The following is a 23,801-nucleotide window of genomic DNA, read 5'->3' as shown; positions in this document are numbered from 1 at the left end:
CTGTTCTTCCTTTGTGTCTTCAGCCTCTGGCTCCGTGTCCAAACTCCAGAGAGTCCATGTCTGTGTACGAGCAGCACTGCAGGATGGCTCAGGAGTACCTGAGGGTCCAGGCCCACATCGCCCAGCTGGCTGTGAAGAGGTGAGTCCACACACTCGCTCGTCTCCATGGAAACCTGAAAAACACACATCTACGGAAGGAAGTTGGACCTTTTTTGTTGAAGTAGATGCATTTGAACTTCTTTTCTCAAAATACAAAAGACTTTGAAACGTTTCCTTTATTAGTTGACTTTTTCCTCTCACAACAACATTGTGACTTTTTTCTTGATAAAATCAGACTTGAGTTTTTATTTGGATGTTTTTCTCCACTTATGACCTCGTTCTGATCCCTGTGGGCCTGAAACCCTGCTGTACTCACAGTGACCCCACCTTGACCCCACAATGACCCCTGACCCTACCTTGACCCCTGGCCCACTGTCAACCTGCATTCACTCCATCAAAACCTTTGTTAGATTCCTGCACAGCCAAAAGAAAAAGAGAGACTGTGGTGTTCTGACTGTGACCAAGGTGTGTGTGTGTCCGTGTGTGTGTGTGTGTGTGTGTGTAGGCAGGAGTTGATCTCTGAGCTGGAGCAGGACCAGAGGGAGCAGCAGTCTTCATCCCGGCTGATCCAGGAGCACAACAAGCTGCTGGAGGACAACAGGGTTCTGTCTGCACACTGCCAGGGCCTGAGGAGCAAACTGGGCCTGATGCAGAGTCAGCAGCAGCACAGCTGAGCCTGAGGACCGCTCGCTCAGGTTCTGCTCTGATTGGAACAGCAGGAAGAAGAAGAAGAAGAAGAAGCCTCTGCCTTTGTTAGTGACCCGAGTCTTCAGGTTCACCGCGTTCCTCCCTCAGGTCCACATTTGGTCTGAAGAACAGTTCCTCTCTGCCCCTCAGCCCAGTTGCCCCCTGCTGGAAGGAGAGGACAGCAGGCTGGAGGCCCGAGCCTGAGAGACACACACACACACACACACACACACACACACACACACACACACACACACACACACACACACACACACACACACACACACACACACACACACACACACACACACACCTGGAGCCAAACCAATTCAGCTGGACTATAAAGTGTAGAACTTCATCCACCATCTACCCAAAGCTCCAGGTGTCCCTCCTCCTCCTCCTCCTCCCCTGCAGGGCTGTGAGGAAGACTGCAGTCACTTCTGCTTTACCTTTAAATGGATCACAAACGAGCAGCAATCACATTTTTGTAAACATTTTTATACCTGTCTTTTTTAACGGCGCTGGTTGTTTTATGAGACGTTCAGGGCCAAAGCTTTTAGTTTCACTGTGAAAGCAAAGAGGAGAAACTTTGGAATGAACTCTGGGAAAACGTTCCTATTTTATTTCAACTTTATTTGGTATTTGATGCCAAAAACAGATTTTTATTTCACATGTGTGTGTAAACATTCCCTGCACTCGTGGTGTCATACTGAGGGGGGGGGGGGCAGCTGATCACTAAGTGCCTCGTGAGTGAAAACGTCCAGCTCATATCAAGTGTTTTTAACCTCCCGTCTGTTTCTGTGAGCACTGGTGATGTAATGTAGTATAAAGGTACAGACTGCAGTGTTTCTGTTCAAATATGTAACAAAACAACTTTACTCTCTTGGTATTTTGTCGAATTCTTTTGAGTGAAAATAGTCAAAATAAACTGTGATCACAGTGACGTCATGCAGAGATGTGGGGTTATTAGTTTGAGCTGGAGATCTTCATCATCTTCATCTTCATGTCCGTCTGTCCTCTGCTTCATGTTTACGCTCTGTAGTACCGTAACATCCAGAGTGCACGCGCGCCGCACTTCCAGGGGGCGCTGGTTTATCTGCACACATGCGCCCGCACTACCGTAATGCGGGGGCGGGGCGGGGCCGCGTCGGGCGGGGCGGGGCGGGGCGTGGGGGGTTCGGGGGGGGGCTCGCTCGTTGTTGTGAATGAGGGCCAGTATGACGTCAGGAAGCTAATGTCAACAATGCAGCTCCTGGAGGAGAAGAGGCGTCTCATCCTCACACACAGCGCCTGATGCTCCGCTCAAGCTCCGCAGGCTGAAACACGGATCGCCATGTGGAGCCGCGCTGACCACTGACGGACCCGCCGCGCCGCGCAGCAACACCGGGTGAGTGTGCCGCTCGTCCGCGGGCTCACGGGGACCCGGTGGGCTTTACTACGCCTGAACAAACCGGACTGCGGGAGCCTGTCAGCCGCGGCTTTGCTCCGCTAATCTGTGTGTTCGCCCACACGGCTCCAGCCTTTCTTCTCCCCCATGCTGCCTCGGTGCCGCTGCTCGCTGCTTTATTCCGGTTTCACTCGTGTTCGCTGCGTGTACTGTACTGAGTGTGTGTGTGCTGTGTGTGTTCTGTTGGTTTACGCAGCGTGCGGGCTCGGTGCTGCTTAGGCGGCGTGTTTGTGCCACATTGTGCTTCCTCATAAAGCGCGAACGTAAACAACACAAATGTGCGAAGAAGAAGAAGAAAGAGAAACGGGAGCAAACGCAGCCGAACCGACACTAGATCATGTCGTGGTGTTGACAAAGACCGAGCTCGACCCCGCTGCTGCCGCCGCTGCCTCTGCCGCTTTGTGCTGTCATGTGCAGCCTCTCGCTCCGCAGCGAACATGGACGGACGGCGCCGTTCTCGCCTTTACCGATCACGTAAACGCACCGCGGCCGCTCGAGCTCGGCGGTCACGGATCCGCTCGTGAGCCGCTCGTGCGCCGCGCGGGGACACACGGCGCGCGGGGGACGACAACGGCCACGACCGGTGCTCCGGCTGCTGTCACACCGAGGGAGGAAGGGCTGCAGAGGGACAAAGGAGCCGGTGTCACGGAGCGCCGGGGAACCGTGCTAACTGGTGACCGTAGCCTGAATGTGTCAGCAGGTGTAGAAAACGCTTCGTTATGGTTTTTTTTAAAATTACATTTTATTTGAGTTATTATACACAATAGCGCCGCGTTATTCATTATGATTCTATCTATCTATCTATTGTGATATTTACCTGCTGGTTAAATACATAAACCATAAAGGAATATATCGATACATTAATGGACCTTTTCGGTTACAAACAATCCGTTTCCAATAGACTTTATTTATTTATACCTATGATAGAATTGAGCCTAATTAAAGCGCACAATCCTTTTCAACATCTGCCGTCACTACAGGCAACCAGCGACGCATTCAGGCGTACGGCACCAGATAGCACGGGCACTAGCTGGGTCGCTACACGCACTCCCACCCCCTTATTCCCGCCCTCAGCTGCCGCACAGTGAGGGAAGAAAGCAGCGATGCTGTGGAGTCATTACACACTTTGTCATGATGTGCTGACGCTTCTTCTTCTTCTTCAATTGACCGTCAGACCTGCAGCCCGTGACGCTGTGAGCTCACAGGTTCATATTCAAATATGAAATATGAAAGTATCCACTCAGTGATGTTCAGTCAACACATCACTGAGCTTTGCATTGATATTGTGAATATAGAGATTTGATCGTGAATCAGGCTGCAGTTGTGTGTTCAGAGATTCGTTTGTTACAGTGATTGTGATCAAATGAGCTCTTTGTTATCAAGACCTCCTCCTCCTCCTCCTCCTCCTCTTCATCACTACACAACACACATCAGAGGATTAGTTGGAGTGACTCTCTCTCTCTCTCTCTCTCTCTCTCTCTCTCTCTCTCTCTCTCTCTCTCTCTCTCTCTCTCTCTCTCTCTCTCTCTCTCTCTCTCTCTCTCTCTAGTACTATGACATATCTCCACTCATCTTCTCTGTCATTCTTAGACCACTGATGCTCCTCAGGCGGACGAAGGGTCGCCGCTCTAAAATACCTAACCCTGAAATATTTAGTTCCTCAGAGTCCAGACAGCCTGAGCGTCTCTCAGTGTAATGGACCCCGGCTCTCTGCCACACAGCCCGGCCCTCTGTGCTCGATTATTCATCCCTCAGGCGCTCAAGGTTCACTTTGTTGAACGTCCTGATGTTGTAATGGATTCATAACGTCTTGCGTTTGTGCCGAGACACCGCTTCATTGGGTTCAGCTTCTTCACGCTGCAACAATGGAGACCTGAGCAGCGTCTGACCTCAGTGTGATGCTTCAGTCACATGTTTCCTCAAGTTCACTGTGTTGTGATGACAGCAGCACCTGAACATGTGGATCTGTGTGTGTGTGTGTGTACCTGTTTAGAAGGGAACTTAACCCTGCGCTGTCCTGTATGCAGCAGGATGCAGTCGCTCTACTTCCTAAGCCACTCTATGCTGCTGATGGAGGTCTGGGTCGCTCAGTCCCCCCCCCCCCCCCCCCCCCTCTACTCGGCGCACAGCGTGAGTCAATAACAACACAAAGAGGTGGCGGCGGCGGCCACAGTTCATTAAAGAAATACATCAAGTTTATGAGATATTGGCTGGTGGCTGAACTGAGTCACTGATGAGTCTCCAGAGCTGACGCACGCTGCGCCTCATCGCCTGCTCTGCTCGCTCTGCAGTCGCTCTCTGCATTAATCCTTATTGTGAATGGTGATGAGTGAGTGTTGTTGTTGTTGGTGTGTGTGTGTGTGTGTGTGTTCTCTAAACAAGAGCAGCCAGTGTATCTTCCCTCCAGTGTGTGAGGACACACTCCCCGTGTGCGTGTGCGTGTGTGCGTGCACTCGTGCACAGTGTTTCCTGTCTATATGCTCTTCCTGTACACACACCTGAAAATGCTCAGTCAAATAGACTCCACTCAGGATGTTCATTACCTTTGTGGTCTCACAAGAGTGAGAAGACTTTACCACAGTGTGTGTCTCACACACACACACACACACACACACACACACACACACACACACACACACACACACACACACACACACACACACACAAACCCTGTGTCACCTCGTTGTTTCCTCTTTGTATGTAAATCTGTACAACATTCACACAATACAGACAGACAGACAGACAGTAGGTCTGTGTGTGTGCTGCTGTACGTGTGTGTGTGTGTGTGTGTATGTAGTGCAGATGAGAGTGACCGAACAAGGGCGTGTGTGTGTGTGTGAAGGTGATGAGTACAGACTGAGTGTCTCAGGAGGATCGGCACTGCTGCAGGGTCGACAGAAGAAACAGAACAGAGAATGTCTGATGGAATATTAACTGATCTGAAAGCTCCAAGTGTGTGTGTGTGTGTGTGTGTGTGTGTGTGTGTGTGTGTGTGTGTGTGTGTGTGTGTGTGTGTGTGCGTGTGTGTGTGTGTGTGTATCTATATATACACAAATGAGTATGTATAGAGTTAACACAGGATGAGCAGTCTGAATGGTTGTATATGTTTCACACACACTGCAGGCTGAGGCTCTGGTGTGTGTGTGTGTGTGTGTGTGTGTGTGTGTGTGCTGTTGCTGATTCAATATTTCATGGCTCCATCTGTTCACACCTTTCAACAATGACACGCGTCACCAGATTTCTCGCGGCAGACGGGCGTCTGATGATGATGATGATGATGGCGGCGATGAGGATGATGATGGCGTTCCTGACTGGAAAACACTTTGTGGAGCTCCAGATCTGTATATCTGACAGATTTAACCTCCTTAGACCCTCAGTGTATGTGTGAGTACAAACAGACTCACCAAAGGAACCTGGAAACCTTTCTGTCTGAACTCTGGCGTGTTTCTATAGAAATGGATTTAGCAGATAATTACCACTGCTGCTCTGAGGTGCAGTGTGTAGAATGGAACACGTGTTACAGCTCTACATAGAGGTGTTCACTGCTGCCTCAGAAGGTGTCAGATGGGAGCTAGTAAACATCTCGTTAGCCTCATTATAGCATAACAGTTCTATTAGTGAATCCAGGAGAGACGATGAGCTTTTATTGTGAAAGGCAGAAGAAACAACCACATGGATCCATAAGAGTCCATTAGAGACCTACAGAGCTCTCATCTCCACACTGACAGAGGGACACACGGAGGTCAGAGCTACGTCTCTGGCGCTCTGAATGTTTTGGATGTATGTCTTTTATTTTCCCGTCTCCATCGGCCCCTCGCCCACACGCCGTCTTTCCTGCTGGAGCCCCTGCTGATGTGTTTGTTTGCTGGCTGATGTAACGGCGGCGATGAAGCTGTAAAGGCTCAGTGTTGTCCAGGTTCCAACACTGGCACTGCCGCTCTGCTTGTTGCTCTGTGAGGATTACAACAACAACAACAAGACGCCGCCGCTCATTCTTCTAACGTGGAAAGAAACTTTGCATGGGAGGATTTATTTTGACAGGACGTATCAGTGCCTGTCAGCTTCCTGCTTCTCTGTGAGGATGTGTGTGTGTGTGTGAGGAACAATGAGCTCTACTCTGGACCGTAGAGTGTTCCTCTAGGTGTTGTGAGGGTGCTGGTTTGATTCCAGGCTCCTCCTAGAAAGCCTGCCCAAGTGCTGTTGAGCAAGACACCGAACGAGCAGAGAACATTGAGCTCTTTTCTTCCTTCGAAGCCTTTTGAACATCTCAAGAGGAAAACAAATTAACTTCATTTTATGCCTATTTCTTGTTCTATGGCGCTCATTCTGGCAGTCAGCATCACATACGATACAATGGAAATGGATGCAAACGTGCTAGCAGCGTTGATCCAGAGCGTCATTGAGCATTCCTGGCTGGACTTTCTGCCGCTTTGATTGGCGATGATGTCGCTCTTTGCAGTGACCTAACGAGTCCGCCTCCAGTTTGATGTTTTGATTTGTACTTGAAGGCGTTTTTGAGTTTTCTGAAGCGCCAACTTCATTAATTACCAGCAGCTGAAGTGTTAATTGCAGGAAGCAGCGAGCGACGGAGCCGTTCCTGTTTGACACCCACTGGTTGCTGCTAATTAGCGTCATCACGTCCAATTAGCACCCGGTGCACCCAGACTGATAGGAGCCTGGCTGGGTGTCGGATCAGAACCGAGTCGCCTCTGAAACTCATCACTGATGTTCTTTTGCTCCTCCAGTGAGAGGATCAGGAGCAACGCACATGTGACCCAAGCTGACCCTGAGGCTACAGAGTTCTGACCCCCCTCCCCCCCCCCGCACAGATTATGGATCCAAACCCGGCTGGAACCAGGCAGAATCAGAGCCGGACCTTCTCAGAGCGTCAGAATCATTAAACTGTTAGATTCTCTGATGGTTTCCTCTCCTTCACTCATTGTGCTGCTGTGTCACAGAAAGGAAGTCTGAGCTCCACCCACAGTCACGCTCTGGTTCCCAGCATGCATTGGGTGAAACGCAGGGAAAGAAAGTGAGTTAACAATGAATTAATAAACACTGTGACATTGGGAGGAAAGGCAAACGTGTGCAGACTGTGTGTGTGTATGAACGTGAAGACGTCTGCGAGTGTGTGTGAGTGTGTGTGTCACATTCAGGTTCCATCCTGAGGGAGTCACACACTTTCTGCTCCTGAAACCTGACGAGCGCGATCCGGTTTACTCTTCCCGGCGCCCTGAGGCCGGGTGATGTCAGCGCAGGAATGAAAGCGCGGGGCAGTGCAGGGATACGGCCGAGCGTCCCTGGGGAGGGAGAACCTGGGCCCTCGCTGCACCGCAGGTTCATCAGGGGTTAATTAGGACAGCCGGGGCGATGATGTCACCGCCTCACCCTGCAGAGCATCATGGGAACACGTTATGTAGGACAGGAGCGACTCCATGAAGGAGAGACCCTGTGGAAACATCATGACATCATGTGAACACGCAGAGAGAGAAGTTCATTATTGGTTCACTTTGTTCATCCTTTATGAGTTCAGAGCTTCTGATTGGAGCTCGACAGGGACTGAGTGTTCTTCATGTTGATCGCCATGGCGACGTTTGATTCACAGAATCAGAGTGAATCCTTCACTCTGGATCAGATCACCTCCTGATCCCAGAACACACACACACACACACACACATATACACTTGCGCACACACACTCATACACACATATACACACACTCACACACATACACACACACACACTCATAAACACACTCACACTCGCACACACACACGCACTCGTACACACACTCGTTCACACACACACGCACACACACTCGCACACACACACACGCACTCGTACACACACTCGTTCACACACACACGCACACACACTCGTACACACACACACATTTACACAAACACACACACACACTCACACACTCATACACAAACACACGCACTTGCACACACACACACACACACACTTGCACACACGCTCGTACACACACACACACACAAACACACACACTTGCGTACACTCACACACACACACACACACCCTCAGGTGTTGTAAATGCGATGGAGGAGTCTGGATCTTTTTATGAACGCCGTGCTGGTTCCTCCTCCTCCTCCTCCTCCTCCTCTCCTCTCCTCTGTGGGAAGCCTTCCAGGCGTGTCCCGGCCCACACGTGTACTTTCATTCTGGCGCCCACACGATGAAATAATCCTCTCTGCCGTCGTGACTCATTTGGCAGCGTAGAGCTTTTGCACCTTCAGATATTATTTATTAACTGCTGCGTTTAAATGCTGAACATTTGGCCTCAAACCAGAGACAAACACGTAATTGATACTGAACACTCACTGAGTAATGGAGGTCTGTTAGTGTGAGTGTGTGTGTGTGTGTGTGTGTGTGTGTGTGTGTGTGTGTGTGTGTGTGGGGGGGGTTCCTGTTTTCCTTGCAGAGTCCACAAACGTCACCGGAGCCTCAGTGTGAACGTGCTGCTCCTTAAGGAGTGACGCAGCGTCAGGACGTCACTCTGCGCTGCGTTTACATGCAGGTGGCGTGTTTGCATGTGTTTGCATCGCTCGTACTCATGTTGCTCTGTGTGAGCTGCAGACGCTCTGCTCATCTTCACATCTGCTGCTCTGTGAAGCAGCTTAACGCCCTGTAACAGAGGAGTCCATACACACACTGACTCATCAACTCAGGGGCTAGGATCACGTTAGACAAGTTTGAAGCAAATACATGTGAACACGTCACGCATCACACGCCAGGCTGCAGAAATGCACCGTCACCCTGGAGGAGCGCTTCATTTTGGGTGCTGGTGTGTTTCCCAGACATGCAAATGAGGAACGACTCTGAGATCACAGAAATGAGCCGACAGCTTCGTCTCTGAGCGACGACTCTGGGCTGGAACTCACCGAGTCCAGAGACCAGAGCAGAGATCATGATCCAACCAGGGACTATGTCAACCACAACATCATCACCACAACGTCATCACCATGGCGTCATCACCATGGCGTCATCACCATGACATCACAGCAGTCATGTGATCTGATGCTCACATGTGAGACCAACTGTCTGGTGTTCCATTTAGAAGCCTCAGGGTGGATTTAAAAAACTAGATACACTGCCCATTGGGTCTGTGTGTGTGTGTGTGTGTGTGTGTGTGTGTGTGTGTGTGTGTGTGTGTGTGTGTGTGTGTGTGTGTCTTTTGGTCCTCTAGCTGGTTCTCTTCTTCGCTCCACTGTGACTGAAGTGTCTCAGCCTTCTCCTCCTCTGGTTCCCTGTAGTGGATTTGCCCTTCTCAGGGTTACAAATGGTTCCTGATGGAGACAGATTAGTGCACTGAATTAGAGCTGCTTGACCCAAGTGCAGTCTGCACCGTGTGTGTGTGTGAGTGTGTGTGTGTGTGTGTGTGTGCATTGGGGATGAGAGGTGAAGATATTGATGGAGAGTGAGAAGGCAAGCGAGCCAAAGTGCCTGTGTCAGCTCTTCAGCAGCTATAGATTGTAACTTAATCTTTAGTTAAACACACACACACACACACACACACACACACACACACACACACACACACACACACACACACACACACACACACACACACACACACACACACACACACACACACACACACACACACACACTCAGACATTAGCTGCAGCCCCCCCTGCTCAGACCCCGTGTGTGTCTCTGTACTGTAGATGTTCCATGCTTCATGCGGTCCATTTGCGGGCCATAATCCCGGGCCGGTACACGGGGCCACTTGCCCTTCACACTCTGACATATGATTACTGTGTGTGTGTGTGTGTCTGTGTGTGTCTGTGTGTGTGGAGAGCCGGGTTCATGCCTCGGGGATCAAGGGCTCTCATTTGCTCTAAATCCAATTTCACTTGACAATGCCAGGATGAGTTATGCAGGCTGGAAGGAGGCTGAGGGTTGAACAAACACGGTTAGCGATGACCTCAGAGGTCGTCTATCAGGATCTGAATGGCTGCAGTGCCGCTCGGCAACAAAGGCTCATTGTTGAATGGCAGATGCTGATGTCATGATGGGATGTTTCCGGAGTTCAGGAACTCCCGAGGGAAAGCCGCCGCCGACTGAACGCCGTGGCTCTCGTCGGGCCGCAAAGATTTGAGAGAAATGTTATGATCGGTCTGTGCCTCCGGGCAGGAAGTGAGCAGGAAGTGTCACCTCTTCAGACACGACGTTCACACCTGAATGTGAATGGAAGTGTGAGAGCCATGACATCATCCTGTACACGTCTGAGCCCCTGTGGGACGTCGTGCCTCACGCTGCAGTCATGTGACGCCTCAGCTGTTCTGAAGCAGCGACTCACGTCCACCTCCAGTGAGCACAGTAGTGATGCAGCCCCCGTCACCACCTTCATTCACACCGCCTGTGATTTAGTCTCCACACAGATTAATGCAGTTTGTACAAATGTTTAATTGTGTGTTTTGGTAATTAAGTGTGCGGCTGCTGAGCGCCCAGCGTGATGAAGAGGATGAAGGTTTAGGGGGAAACTCTCACACTGTAAGAACATAAATATGCATGGAGGAGGAGGAGGAGGAGAAGCAGGACGAGCGGGAGAAAGTAGGGCAGGGCAGCATGGACACACACACACACACACACACACACACGGGGAGAGATGAATGAGTGAATTATTAGAGTTTGTTAATGAATGTTTGTGTGTTAGAGCAGCAGTGAGGGAACGACTCTGCTGCTCATCTGATGAATAATTCACTCCTGATGTTGCTGCTCTGCCTGCTGGGCTCCTGTGTGTGTGTGTGTGTGTGTGTGTGTGTGTGTGTGTGTGTGTGTGTGTGCCTGTGGCCACCTGGGCCGGTCTCTGGTTGTCTCCTGGGTTGGGAGGCCTTGGATGTGTGTGTGTTTGATTGATGGTTCTGCTGGGTTGTATGTAGGTTGAATGTAACAGAGCAAGCGCCTGAAAGCCTACGGTGAACTGCATTATGGGTAATATGCCTCATTCTCACCAACATGCGCCTGGTTCCATTCTGGTACGCAGCCATGGTGAAGTGGGAACCATGGCGACATCATAAGTGGGTGTGGCTTAGGAGGCAACGGTAAACGATAAAAATATTCTTATCTACAAAGGGGGGTGAGTCCAGGAGATACGTTGAGCTTTTATTGTGAAGGGCAGAACTTCTATCTTTGTCCTGTAGAAGAAGAAACATCCACATGGATCCATGAGGGTCCAGTAGAGACCTGCAGACCTGAGGAGAAGGAGGACATCTACACACAGATGCAGTCTGTCAGAAAACCATTCAAAGTGTAATAAAAGTGTGTGTGTGTGTGTGTGTGTGGCGTTAAGCTGCTGTGAGGGAGCGATGATGTCAGAGTTCTTAGTGAAATGCTTTGTTGTGAGCTGAAGAAGGAAAGGTTTGGTTGTTTCACTGAGGCTCCAGCTGATTGGACACCTGTGCTTCATGTTTCCCTCAGGAGCACTTCAGTACTTCATCATTATGGTCTTTACTGCTACACACACACACTCCCACTGTGCCTGTGTGTGTGTGTGTGTCTTGTGTTTGTTGTGATGATGTCGTCTCCAGCAGCTACAGTGGAATTCAGCCTCACATCTGTAATCATCTTATCTTCTCTTGGTTCTTGCTGTCCTGTGTGTTTTGGAGACACACACACAGACACACACACACACACACACACACACACACACACACACACACACACACACACACACACACACACAATAAATGATGAAATGAAGAGTAAAGTTCATTCAGACTCATTCAGGACTTGAATGTAAAGAGAGCTGCTGCAGCTTCAGGAGGCAGCTGGGTCAGGCCGGATCAGAACCGGGCCACCTTGTCTTGGTCCAGCCCCACATGTTGGACCCCCTCAGGCTTGAACCTGAACCTCATCCTGCATTCTAACCCAGTCTAAGTAAACTCCTCACCGAGTGAGTCTGGTTTCTGCAAGCGCACGTCTCCAGGTTGAAGATGAGGAATGTGCTCAGCAGCTTCCTGTCAGCTCGTCTGTGCGCCAACATGTCAGCGTCTCCTCACACGCAGGGAAACACGCCACACACAGGATGATGAAACCACAGGCAACCACTTGTTTACCAGAACCTTCAGCTGTCTGTGAACAGTTTACCCAGAATGCTCGCAGGTAACAGAGCCAAACAAGCAGAGGAGTGGAGAGGAGAGGGAGGAGGAGAGGAGGGGAGGGGAGAGGAGGGGAGAGGACGGGAGGGGAGGAGGGGATGAGGTAGGAGAGGAGGTAGGAGGAGGAGAGAGGAGGGGACGAGGGAGGAGAGAGGAGGGGAGAAGGAGGAGGGGAGGGGAGGGGATGGGAGGAGAGGAGAAGAGCGAGGAGGAGGGGAGAGTAAAGGTGCTGCAGTATCTGTGGTAACTGAAAGATAGAGTCCAGTGTTGTGAAGCTGCTGTGCTTCAGTCTGTCTTCACTCAGGCTCTGGTTTTGTGTCTTTGAGCTCTCAGGCTGTCTTGATCTGATCACACTCTGATCCTTCTGTCTCATGATGTAATCAGTCCTGGATTAATAAAGTCCATAAGTAAAAAATATCAAAGTAATCAATCAACCAACGGAAACAGAAAAACAACGGCGACCAGATTAGATTAAGAAAGCAATGAGAAGAAGAGAAGAGAAGGAAGGAGAGGAAGAGTGAAGGCAGCCGCCGCCGCCGTGTTAATTCAGTTTGTGCTCCCGACATTAGAGGCTCCAGAATGATTAACAGAGTAATGTAGCGGTGTGAAGTATTAGGGAGCATCATGGGAAGCAGCTGGATGAGCTCGGAGGCCCTAAGTGCTCCTGAGGGGCGGCAGGAGAAGATCTGATTGGTCTGAGGCCTACAGGGAGAGAAGCTCGCTGACTGCCTGAGCGAGCCCCCAGCGCCCAGCTCTGCCTATTCAAAAGGCATGAGTCAGCACAACACACACACACACACACACACACACACGGAGCCCAGGGCTGATGAGACGGACAGACTGCGTGCTCAGCTGTCTGTGTCAGGCCTTTATGTACCACAACACAATGAAAAGCTTCTGCATCCAACCGCCAGGAACCGATGAGAGCACTGCGTCATAGCAGCTCTATAGAATCCAGCACGGCCACCTTATACACACACATACACACACGTATATACATGTACAGTATACATGTATACGGTCCACACACAGGAGGAAGGAGCGCTCCTGCTGCAGCTCCCAGGATGAAGCTGCTGATCTGAGCTGAGTGTTAATGATCAATAATAACAAAAGAAAGAAAATGGAGGGGCGCTGCAGCACTGAGCAGTTGTTAGAGATAGGAAGGGGGATAATTACTGTCCTTACCCAGAGGAAGCCCTTACCCAGGAATAGAACTTCACAGCCGGCTGGAGGTAAAACAAACATCAAAATACAAACCAGGATAAGAAGGGAGCGTTCTGTGCACACAGAGACACGACGCCTGAGTGTTTGATTGTCAGTCTCAGTTATTTAAGTGTCGCCCCCTGGTGGCTGTAGCGTTTAATGCACTCGGGTCAGATGATCCACGTGTTTGATACATGTGTGTGGACACTTTTTGAATTGTTGTCATCTATACTGCAAAGTGAAGTGTGACCTGCAGGGGGCGCTACAGGAACAAGCTGCAGGGCCGTCTGAATACAGAGGAGGTCCTTCCTCTGGGAGCAGGAATGAAAGCTGCAGTCAGACGGAGCTAACGTCTTCTTTCTGTCGGTCCCTTCAGGGTGCTAGAGGCAGCGATGTCTGCAGGCGAGGAGCGGGGCGGTGAGGCGGCAGCGCCCGTGTACGTGTACGAATCCAAGGTGCACTGTGCCAACGTGCTGTTGAGCCTGGAGGAGCAGCGGCGGCAGGGCATCCTGTGCGACGTGACCATCCTGGTGGAGGGCAGGGAGGTGAGAGCGCACCGGGCCGTCCTCGCTGCCAGCAGCCGCTACTTCCTGCAAGCACTGCTGGGTCACAACGGCTCACCGGGCGAGACGGAACTCATCATCAACCTGCCAGACAAGGTAAAGGGCATCACTGCACGACACCAACATGAGGAGGGGGCTACGGTTCAAAAAGGGTTCTCTGATGACCTTTGACCCTGAGCCCTCTGTATGTTGTCATGGATCTCAACCCTGACCACATGGATCCATAAGGGTCCATTAGAGACCGACAGACCTGAAGAGAGGCACAAACATCTACACACACACACACACACACACACACACACACACACACACACACACACACACACACACCCACACCCAAATCATTTGAACTTGTAAAATTGCCGGCGTATCAATTCAATGAATTAGATCAATAGTCCAAAGTTTGAAGGTGTAAACAAAGTGCTGGTGCAGGTGAAGGCCTGGTTGAATATTAATCAGGCCGAGGGACAAAGGCAGCGAGCTCCTCTGGATAAATAAGGTTGAAGAGAAGCAGGAAGGTCACACGGACCGAGACAACCGGGTCGACGCAAATTGATCTGTTTATGAAAACACGGCGGTCATGAATATTGATGGCGGCGCTCGGCTCGGCTCTGCCCCCTCCATCCGCCGCCGGAGCGGCGCAGGCGGCGGCTCCCCGTCCCGGCGGCGGCATTACCATAGAGCGGCCCAGATCTGTCATATTGATTAATACGTCTGTGACTCCACCTGATACAGTAATCACCTGCAACGCCTCCGCCACTTTACAAATCAACCTCCAGCCCTTAATGACTGTCAGCGCCGCTTTATTCTCTCTACGCTTCCCCTCGCCCGCCGCTAATCCACTGGAACGCCGCCCCGGTTTGGCTCGGTGCCTTTGCCTCGTGGCTCCGGCCCGCTGGTGGAATCTGGTATTTTTAGTGGCGCCGTGCCTCCGTCTCTCCTCGCTCCCCCTCGCCTCGTGCAGGTGCGGCGTTGTGCGCTGGTAAACCTCTTCACCGGCAATAATTGGCAGAATAATGGCCGCCGTGGTTGATCTGTGCCGTTTGCGCGTTGGCTGCAAACCTGAGAAGCTGCAGGGAAACGAGGCGCGAGTACGAAACCCCTGAGGAGCTTTATTGATCCCAGAGTCATGAGAAGCATCATCATATCTGTGTGGAAGAGCAGCGGATTCAATTGTTTCGTTTTCACAGCTTTGCTTTCTGCGTTTGAACAAATCAAGGAAACATTTTTAGATTTGACAATTAGAGGAAAGTAGAGAAGGTGAGACAGTTCTACTGGAGCTCAACTGTCTCACTCTCTCTCTCTCGCTGCTGTCTGTCTCTCTTTCTCTCCCTCTTTCTTTGTCTCTGTATTCTCCCTCTCATCTTCTCTCAGCCCCTTGTCTCTCTCACACTCATTTTCACTCTCTCCTACTCCCTTTCTCCTTTTTTCTCACTCTGTCTTTGTCTCCCTCCCTCTCTCTCTGTCCCTCTCGCTTTCTCTCTCTCTCGCTCTCCTGCGTTCTCTCTCCCCCCACTTTCTCACTCCCCTCTCTCCCTCCCCCTCCCTCTCTCGCCTCTGCTCTGGCGCTCTCTTTCTCTCCCTCTCCCTCTCTCTCCCCTGCTCTGTCTCTCTCCTCCTCTCTCCCTCTCTCTCTCTCTCTCTCTCTCTCTCTCTCTCTCTCTCTCTCTCTCATTACTACCGTAGTGTGAAGTGTGAAGTGGATCTTCTCTCGGTTCTCCTCTGCACCTTTGGAAAGACGTCATGTTTCTGCACAGGAGGCAGCTGCTGATGCCAGCTGAAAATAGACTTACACACACACACACTCATACATTTCATGTATACACACACACACACACACACACACACAGCAGAGCGGTGCTAGCTGAGGTGCAGCAGTCGTCTCACCTCCTCTCTGTAGTCTGCAGGGTATTTCACATTCTGTCGTTCATCTTCATCCAGGAACATGTGACACGTTGACATTGAGCTCACATGTTCTCTGACTTCTAACGTCTGACTAATGAACACACAGCTTTGTTCAACCAGACAGACACGGCATGATTAAAGCCATGATCGTCTCCTGTGAAGCAGGGCAATCATGAATTAACTAAAAGGATTTTGATGAATCTAAAATTGAAACGATCACTATAAGAAAAGAAACCCTGATGATTTATGGGACTTCCAGGTTTAAAAAAAAAAAAATAAAGACCATAATCCAGACCATGTCCACTGCAAATAGAAGAGATAGGAAGGGGCATACTTACTGTCCTTACCCAGGGGAAGCACCTCCCTGCTGCCCCCTGGTGGAGAAGCTCTGTAGAGCCTTCAGCAGAGCATCAAGCTCCTCCTCCCCAGAGATAGAGCTTAACAGAGAGGCAGAGTGGCAAACAGAGCTGCAGGTCTGCGCTCGTCTGTATAGGTCAAAGGTCACATGGACACAAACACCTTGAGGAAACTTCCTGTAAGCACATCTGAGCTGAAGTTAGACTCTAGATGCATTGTATGTGATTTCTGACTGGCAGAAGGAAATGCACAGACTAATCTTCTGAAACCTTCTCGTCTGCTCTCTACAGGTCACAGCCAAGGGTTTTGCTCCGCTGCTTCAGTTTGCCTACACAGCCAAGTTGGTGTTGAGTCAGGAGAACATCCATGAGGTCATCCTATGTGCTGACTTCCTGGGTGTTCACAACTTGGAGGACTCTTGCTTCCGGTTCCTCCAAGCTCAGCTGCAGAACGACAGCCAGCACGCCAGTAACGGCGAGGTGGCGTACGACGAGGATGTTACGAGTGAAGACGGTGGCTTTCCCGATGCACAGAGGACGATATCGTTGGACGATTCTGCAGAGAACAGCCAGCAGAGCAGTCATGTAGCGAGCACGCCGCCGCACCCGGCCGACCTTCCTCGGTGTCCCAAATACAGGAAATATCAGTACCAGATTTCCGACAACAAGCACAACGGTGAAAACCATCATGGTACCGACGACGGCATTTTGTCCAGCCATACCTCAGCCAGCTCCCAGTTCCCAGACAGAAGTGCTGCTCAGCAAACTCTCCTCACCCCCTCCAGAATCAAAGAGGAACCCTTTGGGTTTGAGGAGGAAGGAGACGAGAGGGACGGAAACCCTGAATTGTGTACAGAGGAAGTCTTGGAGATGGAGCTGGAGGTGGAAGGGGTTCCGGTAGCAGCCGAGCACTCTCCGAGCCAAAGCTCACCCTCTTCCTGCCTGCGCTCCTACCTCCAGAGAGGTGGCCTGGATCTCAGCGGCGTGCCCAGCACCACCATCCAGCAGCTACTCACCAACAGACTTTCCCTCAACCACTACAGGGAGCTTATCAAAGAGAGGGGGAAGGATAAGGGGGAATCTCAGGGCCATTGCCAGATGGACCTTAAGACCAGCATGGCAGATACAATACCAGCAGTGCTGACCAACGTTGGCAGGAACGTGGAAAGGCCGGCGTCCAAAGCCTCATCCTCTAAACAGGAGGGGGAGCTGGACAGACGCAGCGTCATCTTCTCCTCAGCAGCGGGGGAGCGACAAGAGATACTGGCCCATTCCTACAAGAATGAGAAGTTCAGAGAGAAGTTCTCAGCCGTGGTGCAGGTGGAACCCCCTTCCTTTGGGCGATCGCGTCCCCCCACAAGCTGCCCGGTGCCCATCAAGACATCAGACCACTCCCCCCCTCCCTCCGCAGAGCTCCGCACCCAGACTTCCAGCTCCTGTTCCTCCTTCTCGTACCTGGAAGACGCGGGCAGCGGCAGCTCTCCTTCCAGTCTGCCCCAGCTAGAGTTCTCCTCGTCCCCGTGCTCGGGCTCCATCTCTGGACTGTCCCGCTGCCTGGCTGGGGCGGCGGAGCAGAGGAACCCCCACGCTGGAGAGGTTGTCTTCTCTCAGGGCTACAACAAGATCAAATGTGAAGGGGGCTTCAGCGCCAACGGTGCCATCTCCAGTGACGAGTCCGGCTCCTTCTCCGAGGGGGACAGTGAGAGTGGAGTGTCCAGGATCTCCGGCCCTGAGGTCAGTGCTGCTCTGTTTCTTCTCACTCCAGCAGACTGGAGCTCCTGGTCTCCTGGTGCCCTCACAGGTCTCCATCATGTCTTCAGGTGTTCAGGTGTTCACAGTAGAGAGACGCAGCAGCACTACATGTCTTCCTCCTCATTTGACCGAGGCTTTTATCTAAAGCGACGTATTTGAATGATGCAGCGGTATAATTAGTTTGACAAACAGTGAAGATGTAAACAAACACAGCTGTTCTTCAGGTCCTCTTAATGAAGAATCAGCTGCTTGAAGAGCTCAACCACATTTACTCTAGACAGAGAAACTCAATCCTGTAATGTGGAGTTAAGAAAGATCAGTCTGAAAGATGGACCCCCCCTCTCTCCCCCTCTCCCCCTCTCTCTCTCTCTCTCTCCCTCTTTCTCTCTCCCTCCTCTCCCTCTCCCTCTCCCTCTCTCTCCCTCTCTCTCCCCCCTCTCCCTCTCTCGCTCTTTTTCTCTCCCCCTCCCTCTCCCTCCCTCTCTCTCTCTGCGCCCCCCCTCTCCCTCTCTCGTTCTCCGCCTCTCCCTCTCTCTCTCTCTCCCTCTCTCTCCCTCTCTTTCTCCGCCGCTCTCCCTCTCTCCGCCCCTCCCTCTCCCCCTCTCGCTCTCCGCCTCTCCCTCTCTCTCTCTCCCCCCCCTCTCTTTCTCCGCCCCTCTCCCTCTCTCCGCCCCTCCCCTCCCTCTCCCCCTCTCTCCCTCCCCCCACTTATTACCTTCCTCTCTCAGGTGTGAACAAACAGTCCCACTTTTCTGTCCTGTTGCGGTGATAAATCTCTTCTTCTGTGTGTTTGAATGAATCTCCTTCTCTCCTCTGGTTGAGCTCGTACGTAGGAACGCCCACAATACATAATTCATCAACCTAAACAGGCACTTTTCAGCAGGGCACCCTTTCTTTCATTTTGCAGGCGAAACCTCAACACAGTAAAGAGAGAGAAACAAAGTCAGACCTGAGAGGTTCTGATGTCACTCAGGGGTTAAATGATGGCTGCAGTTTGGACACGAGCACGTTCGGTCCTTTCTTTGTCGTTCCTACGTGGCTGCTCTATTGTGCTTCCACATTGTGACAGAGTTGCAGAATTTGAAAACAGATTCAAGGTGTGATTTTCACTTTGGACTATTCTTAGACACTTTGTCTCCTAGGAGAAATGACGCAAACGCTCCCAACAATACGCCGCGCTTTCAGAGGAGCTATATGGTTACCATGGTGATGCCTGAGCACATGCAATATGTGATGAGATGTGAGACAAGTTCTATAGTGGAGCTCACACACACACACACACACACACACACACACACACACACACACACACACACACAGCTTTATTATTAGACTTGAGTAGTTGTGGCTGGTGGATGAGTCAGTGAAGACGAGTGGAAGTGCTGGAATGTGGTGCAGAGGATGAAGAAGTGAACGTTGCTCAGCTATTCTGTAGATTAGTGGAGCAGAGAGATGTGCTGTGGCTTTAACGCAGCAAAACATCCAGAAAATATCAATAAAAGAAAACCGGGGGGGGGGGGGGGGGGTAGTCACTATCCTTGACCAGAGAAAGTCCCACAGCATGTGCAACAAAGCCGGCGCTCCCTGGTGGAGGAGCTCTGTGGAGCATGGAGCGCCCTGACCCACATATAGAGCTCTGGACCAGGCTGCTAGAAACCAGCAGAGCTTCAGGTTCACAGATACAGAGAGAGAAACTCTGATGTGAAGCTCTGTCCTCAAGGACCAGAACCCATCAGACCCAGAGTGTGAGTGACAGCAGGCGGCGCTGTTGGAACCAAAATCCACACAAATCCAAATCAACAGCAATAACTTGTTCCACATTTTCCAAACTGTATTTAGTCTTTGAGTGTGTGTGTGTGTGTGTGTGTGTGTGTGTGTGTGTGTGTGTGGGGTCTGTCCCACTTCTCGCCCTGACCCAGTTGTCTCGCCTATTGAGCGGACACACACACCCTTGGGCGCCTGTAGGCAGGTGAAAGGTGTCCTGTTCATGTTCCCACCACCATCTGCTGCTCCTGACCCCAAATCTGACCTTTCCAACCAGGCCACCCCCCCACCCCCCCCCCCCCCCCCACACACACACACACACACACACAGATAAGCTGCTTTCTACAGCAGCATTCAACTTAGAGGAAGATGTTTATTAGCTGGTTAAATCTAAAGACCTGTTATGGACACCAGGGTTTGTCTGCAGTCGGTCCTGAGCCTGTAGTTAGAGACACCACAGCAAACACCATAGCAACCACTCAGAATGCCAGAGGAACCACCTAGAAACACCCCAGAAACAGCCATAGCAACCGTCCGTAACAACCACCTAGCGACGCCTGGTTTGTTGCCGTGTTAGTTGTAGTGACGTCTTTTGGTGGAGATTCCAATAGCTCATGATTCATATATTTACTATTTACTAACATCAACAGAAGCTTTAAGAAAGAGGGAGAGAGAGAGAGAGAGAGAGCGGGGGAGAGAGAAAGACATACAAAGAGAGAGAGGGAGAGGAGAGAGAGACACATACAGAGACAGATTGAGAGAGAGAGGGGGGGGAGGAGGGAGAGAGAGAGAGAGGGGAGGTGGGGGGGATTTATGACCGTCCAAAGCACACTCTGTCATTCCAACCTTATTATGTGACTGGTGGGAGTCATGGAGCTATAAATAGATGTCTGTAGAGCAAAGAAGGACATGCAGCACCTACACACACACACACACACACGCACACGCACTCACACGCACTCACACACGCACTCACACGCACTCACACGCACACACACACTCACACACACTTTCCCTTTCTTGTGTCAGAACTGAATGATGTCATCCTGGTACTGGCGGCGCTGAGCTGAAGCTGAAGATAACAGCCTGAGCTCGTGTAGCATTACAGGGAAGAGGGAGAGAGAGAGAGAGAGAGGGGGGAGAGAGAGAGAGAGAGAGACAGAGGGAGAGAAAGAGAGGGGGGAGAGAGAGAAAGAAAGAAAGAAAGAAAGAATGAAGCAAAAGAGATTGAATTTATTACAAAATTACTGAATACATACATAAATACAGTAGAAGAAATAAGAACTTCATGTAAAATAATCAGTAAATAGATGTAGAGTGAGGATGATCTCATGTTTGATGGAACAAAGAAGTCGATCTGTTCCTTTGTATCAGAACGCTGCAGCTTTGATAAGCAGCTGAACAGTGACACCTGGTGGAGACGCCACCGCACTGCACTGCACTGGGCTCGTGTGATTGCTGCTGATGTTGACACTGTAGCTGAGTATGACAGCACCATAACATGAGGCCCCGCCCCCCCCCCCAGGTGAAGCTGCCCTTCCCCGTGGATCAGATCACCAATCTGCCACGCAACGACTTCCAGATCCTCATCAAGATGCACAAGCTGACCTCAGAGCAGCTGGAGTTCATCCACGACATCCGCCGCCGCAGCAAGAACCGCATCGCCGCCCAGCGCTGTCGCAAGAGGAAGCTGGACTGCATCCAGAACCTGGAGGGCGAGATCCGTAAACTGGTATGATGTCACCACCGCCAACACACACACACACACACACACACACACACACACACACACACACACACACACACACACACACACACACACACACACACACACACACACACACACACACACACACTCTAACAGCTCTATCTCAGGAAAGGTTTAGTCTCATCTGAGCTATGTTCCTGCTGACCTCCCTGGTTTCCTGTTTCTTGCGTCTCAGGTGTGTGAGAAGGAGAAGCTGCTGAGCGAGCGGAACCAGCTGAAGGTCTGCATGGCGGAGCTGTGGCAGAACCTGTCCTTCCTCTCCCAGCAGGTCTGCAGGGAGGTGCAGGGCGGCCAGACGCCCCCCGTCTCCGCCAGCATCGACCTGACCTCCGGCCCGCCCTCGCCCTCCTCTGACGAGGCCTCGGGCCGACCCGGGTCGCCCGCCTCCCGCCGCGGCCGGCCGCTGCGTCTCTCTGATCCGGCTCCCGGTCAGGCGGGGCGGGAGGACGACAGGCCGTCCGGGGTCCAGGTGTCCGGTCTGGGACAGGAGACCCCCGAGCGCGGGCTGGGGTCCAGTGAGGAGGGGCGGAGTCCCACTGTGACCGTGGATTTCTGCCAGGAAATGACTGAGAAATGCACAACGGAGGAGCAGCAGAGGAACGACTTCACTTAGAGGCCGTTTGTCTCTGCGGCAGATCGGAAGATTATTTGTAGTTGTTTTTTTATGGATGACACTAAAGTTGTCTTAACAGCAATACAATACTGTTCAACAGGTATTTATGGACGGTGATCACCACACAATCACTGGCAGCTCTCTCTCTCTCTCTCCCTCGCCCCCCTCTCTCTCCCTTCCTCCATCCTCTCTCTCTCCCTCACCCCCCCCCTCTCTCTCTCTCCCTCCCTCCCTCTATCCTCTCTCTCTCTCCCTCCCTCCCTCTATCCTCTCTCCCTCTCCCCTCCTCTCTCTCTTCCTCCCTCTCTCTCTCCGTCTCTTCCCCCCCTCTCTCGCTCTCCCCCCCTCTCTCTATCCCTTCATCCTCCCCTCTCTCTCACTCTCCCTCCCTCTCTCACTCATCCTCTTTCTTTCTCTCCCCCCCTCTCTCCCTCCCTCTCACTCTTGTTCTGTCTCTCTCTCTCTCCTCCCCTCTCACTCTTGTTCTGTCTCTCTCTCTCTCTCTCTCTCTCACTTGTCCTGACCTTTTCTTCCTGTCTGCGTCCCTCCCGTCTTTCACGCATCGTGGGAGGTTAAACTCAGGAATTCCTCAGAATGTTCAGTAACGTTCCCGTGTCCCTGCACTTTACTTTACAGTCCTGTCACATCTGGACAACTACTTTGGTAAATGAGAACCAAGGAGACAAACAACAAACAAATACTCAGACAAGAGAGCACAAACCTCTGCCAAGGCTGTTGCCATAACAACCAAAACCTGGATTTCTGTCTACATTGGGTCTTTATAATCCTGATCCAGATCCGGCTGATCCAGATCCTGGATGGCTGTCCCTTGTCTCTGCTATCATCTGGTGGTAAGCGAGTGTAAACACAGGACAAGCAGTCTGAATGGTCGTCTATGACCTAAATAAGGTTTAGAAAGATTGAGAACTTGGAAAATCGGATCCAGATCCACTTCAAAATCAAGAAATCAACACTAATATTCCTTGGCTGACCTTTGACCTCCACAAAAATTCACAATCCTGACTAAGGAGTCAAGACGGAGGTGAAACAAATATGCAAACGCTCACAGAGCATCTGCCCCTAGTGGTCAGATGGAGTATCGTCTCAGTGACCCAGTAGTTGTTGAGTGACACAGGACTTTAAAGTAAAATGTTACCAAAGGTGTTTGTACAATTGTACATTAGACAAAATGGTCAAATTAACTTTCATTATGCAAAATGTCTTTGGTCAGACTCCATTTTTCTGTTCCTACGCTCAGATGGACATTCTACACATTCCTCTTCTGCCTTGGACACGTCTGTGCTGTGAGACAGAGGGCACAGGGATGAATATTGTGTATTTACTAAATGATTGTGGTTTATGAAGTTTCAGCACTGCCCAGCGCCTCCAAAAGGTGAACATGAGCAAGCATCCTGACATTGGCACTTAAATTAAGTCCCCAGTCAAAACTGCTTTAAGGACTAAAAGCAGCGTTTCTGCATGTTTGAGTTCTTTGACCTCAAACCACTGAAGGTCGC

At 51.2% G+C, this 23,801-nt stretch overlaps 2 protein-coding genes across 2 annotated transcripts in view; both read left to right on the top strand.

The window, feature by feature from the left end:
• The window catches only part of LOC143016316 (mitogen-activated protein kinase kinase kinase 7-like), a 5,446-nt gene extending 3,760 nt beyond the window's left edge, over positions 1–1,686 (top strand). The window contains exons 13-14 of the mRNA XM_076170583.1: positions 24–139; positions 605–1,686. Of these exons, the coding sequence (XP_076026698.1) occupies positions 24–139; positions 605–773 (285 nt within the window). The 3' untranslated portion in view covers positions 774–1,686. The remainder of the gene's footprint in view (positions 1–23; positions 140–604) is intronic.
• A 332-nt stretch (positions 1,687–2,018) lies between these two features.
• Positions 2,019–22,539, top strand: LOC143016320 (transcription regulator protein BACH2-like). The gene is made up of 5 exons (XM_076170588.1): positions 2,019–2,173; positions 13,940–14,222; positions 16,679–18,121; positions 21,429–21,635; positions 21,847–22,539. Exons 2-5 carry the CDS (start codon positions 13,956–13,958, stop codon positions 22,282–22,284), a joined length of 2,355 nt encoding a protein of 784 aa, XP_076026703.1. The 5' UTR covers positions 2,019–2,173; positions 13,940–13,955; the 3' UTR covers positions 22,285–22,539.
• Positions 22,540–23,801: the final 1,262 nt, after the last annotated feature.

This window comes from Genypterus blacodes, unplaced genomic scaffold (genome assembly GCF_046128005.1).
Source record: "Genypterus blacodes isolate CSIRO-AG114 ecotype Tasmania unplaced genomic scaffold, CSIRO-AGI_Gbla_v1 ptg000224l_1, whole genome shotgun sequence".
NCBI classification, from domain to species: Eukaryota; Metazoa; Chordata; class Actinopteri; order Ophidiiformes; family Ophidiidae; genus Genypterus; species Genypterus blacodes.
Note: the sequence above shows the minus strand (reverse complement) of the source record. Positions and strands in the feature narration are given on the sequence as shown.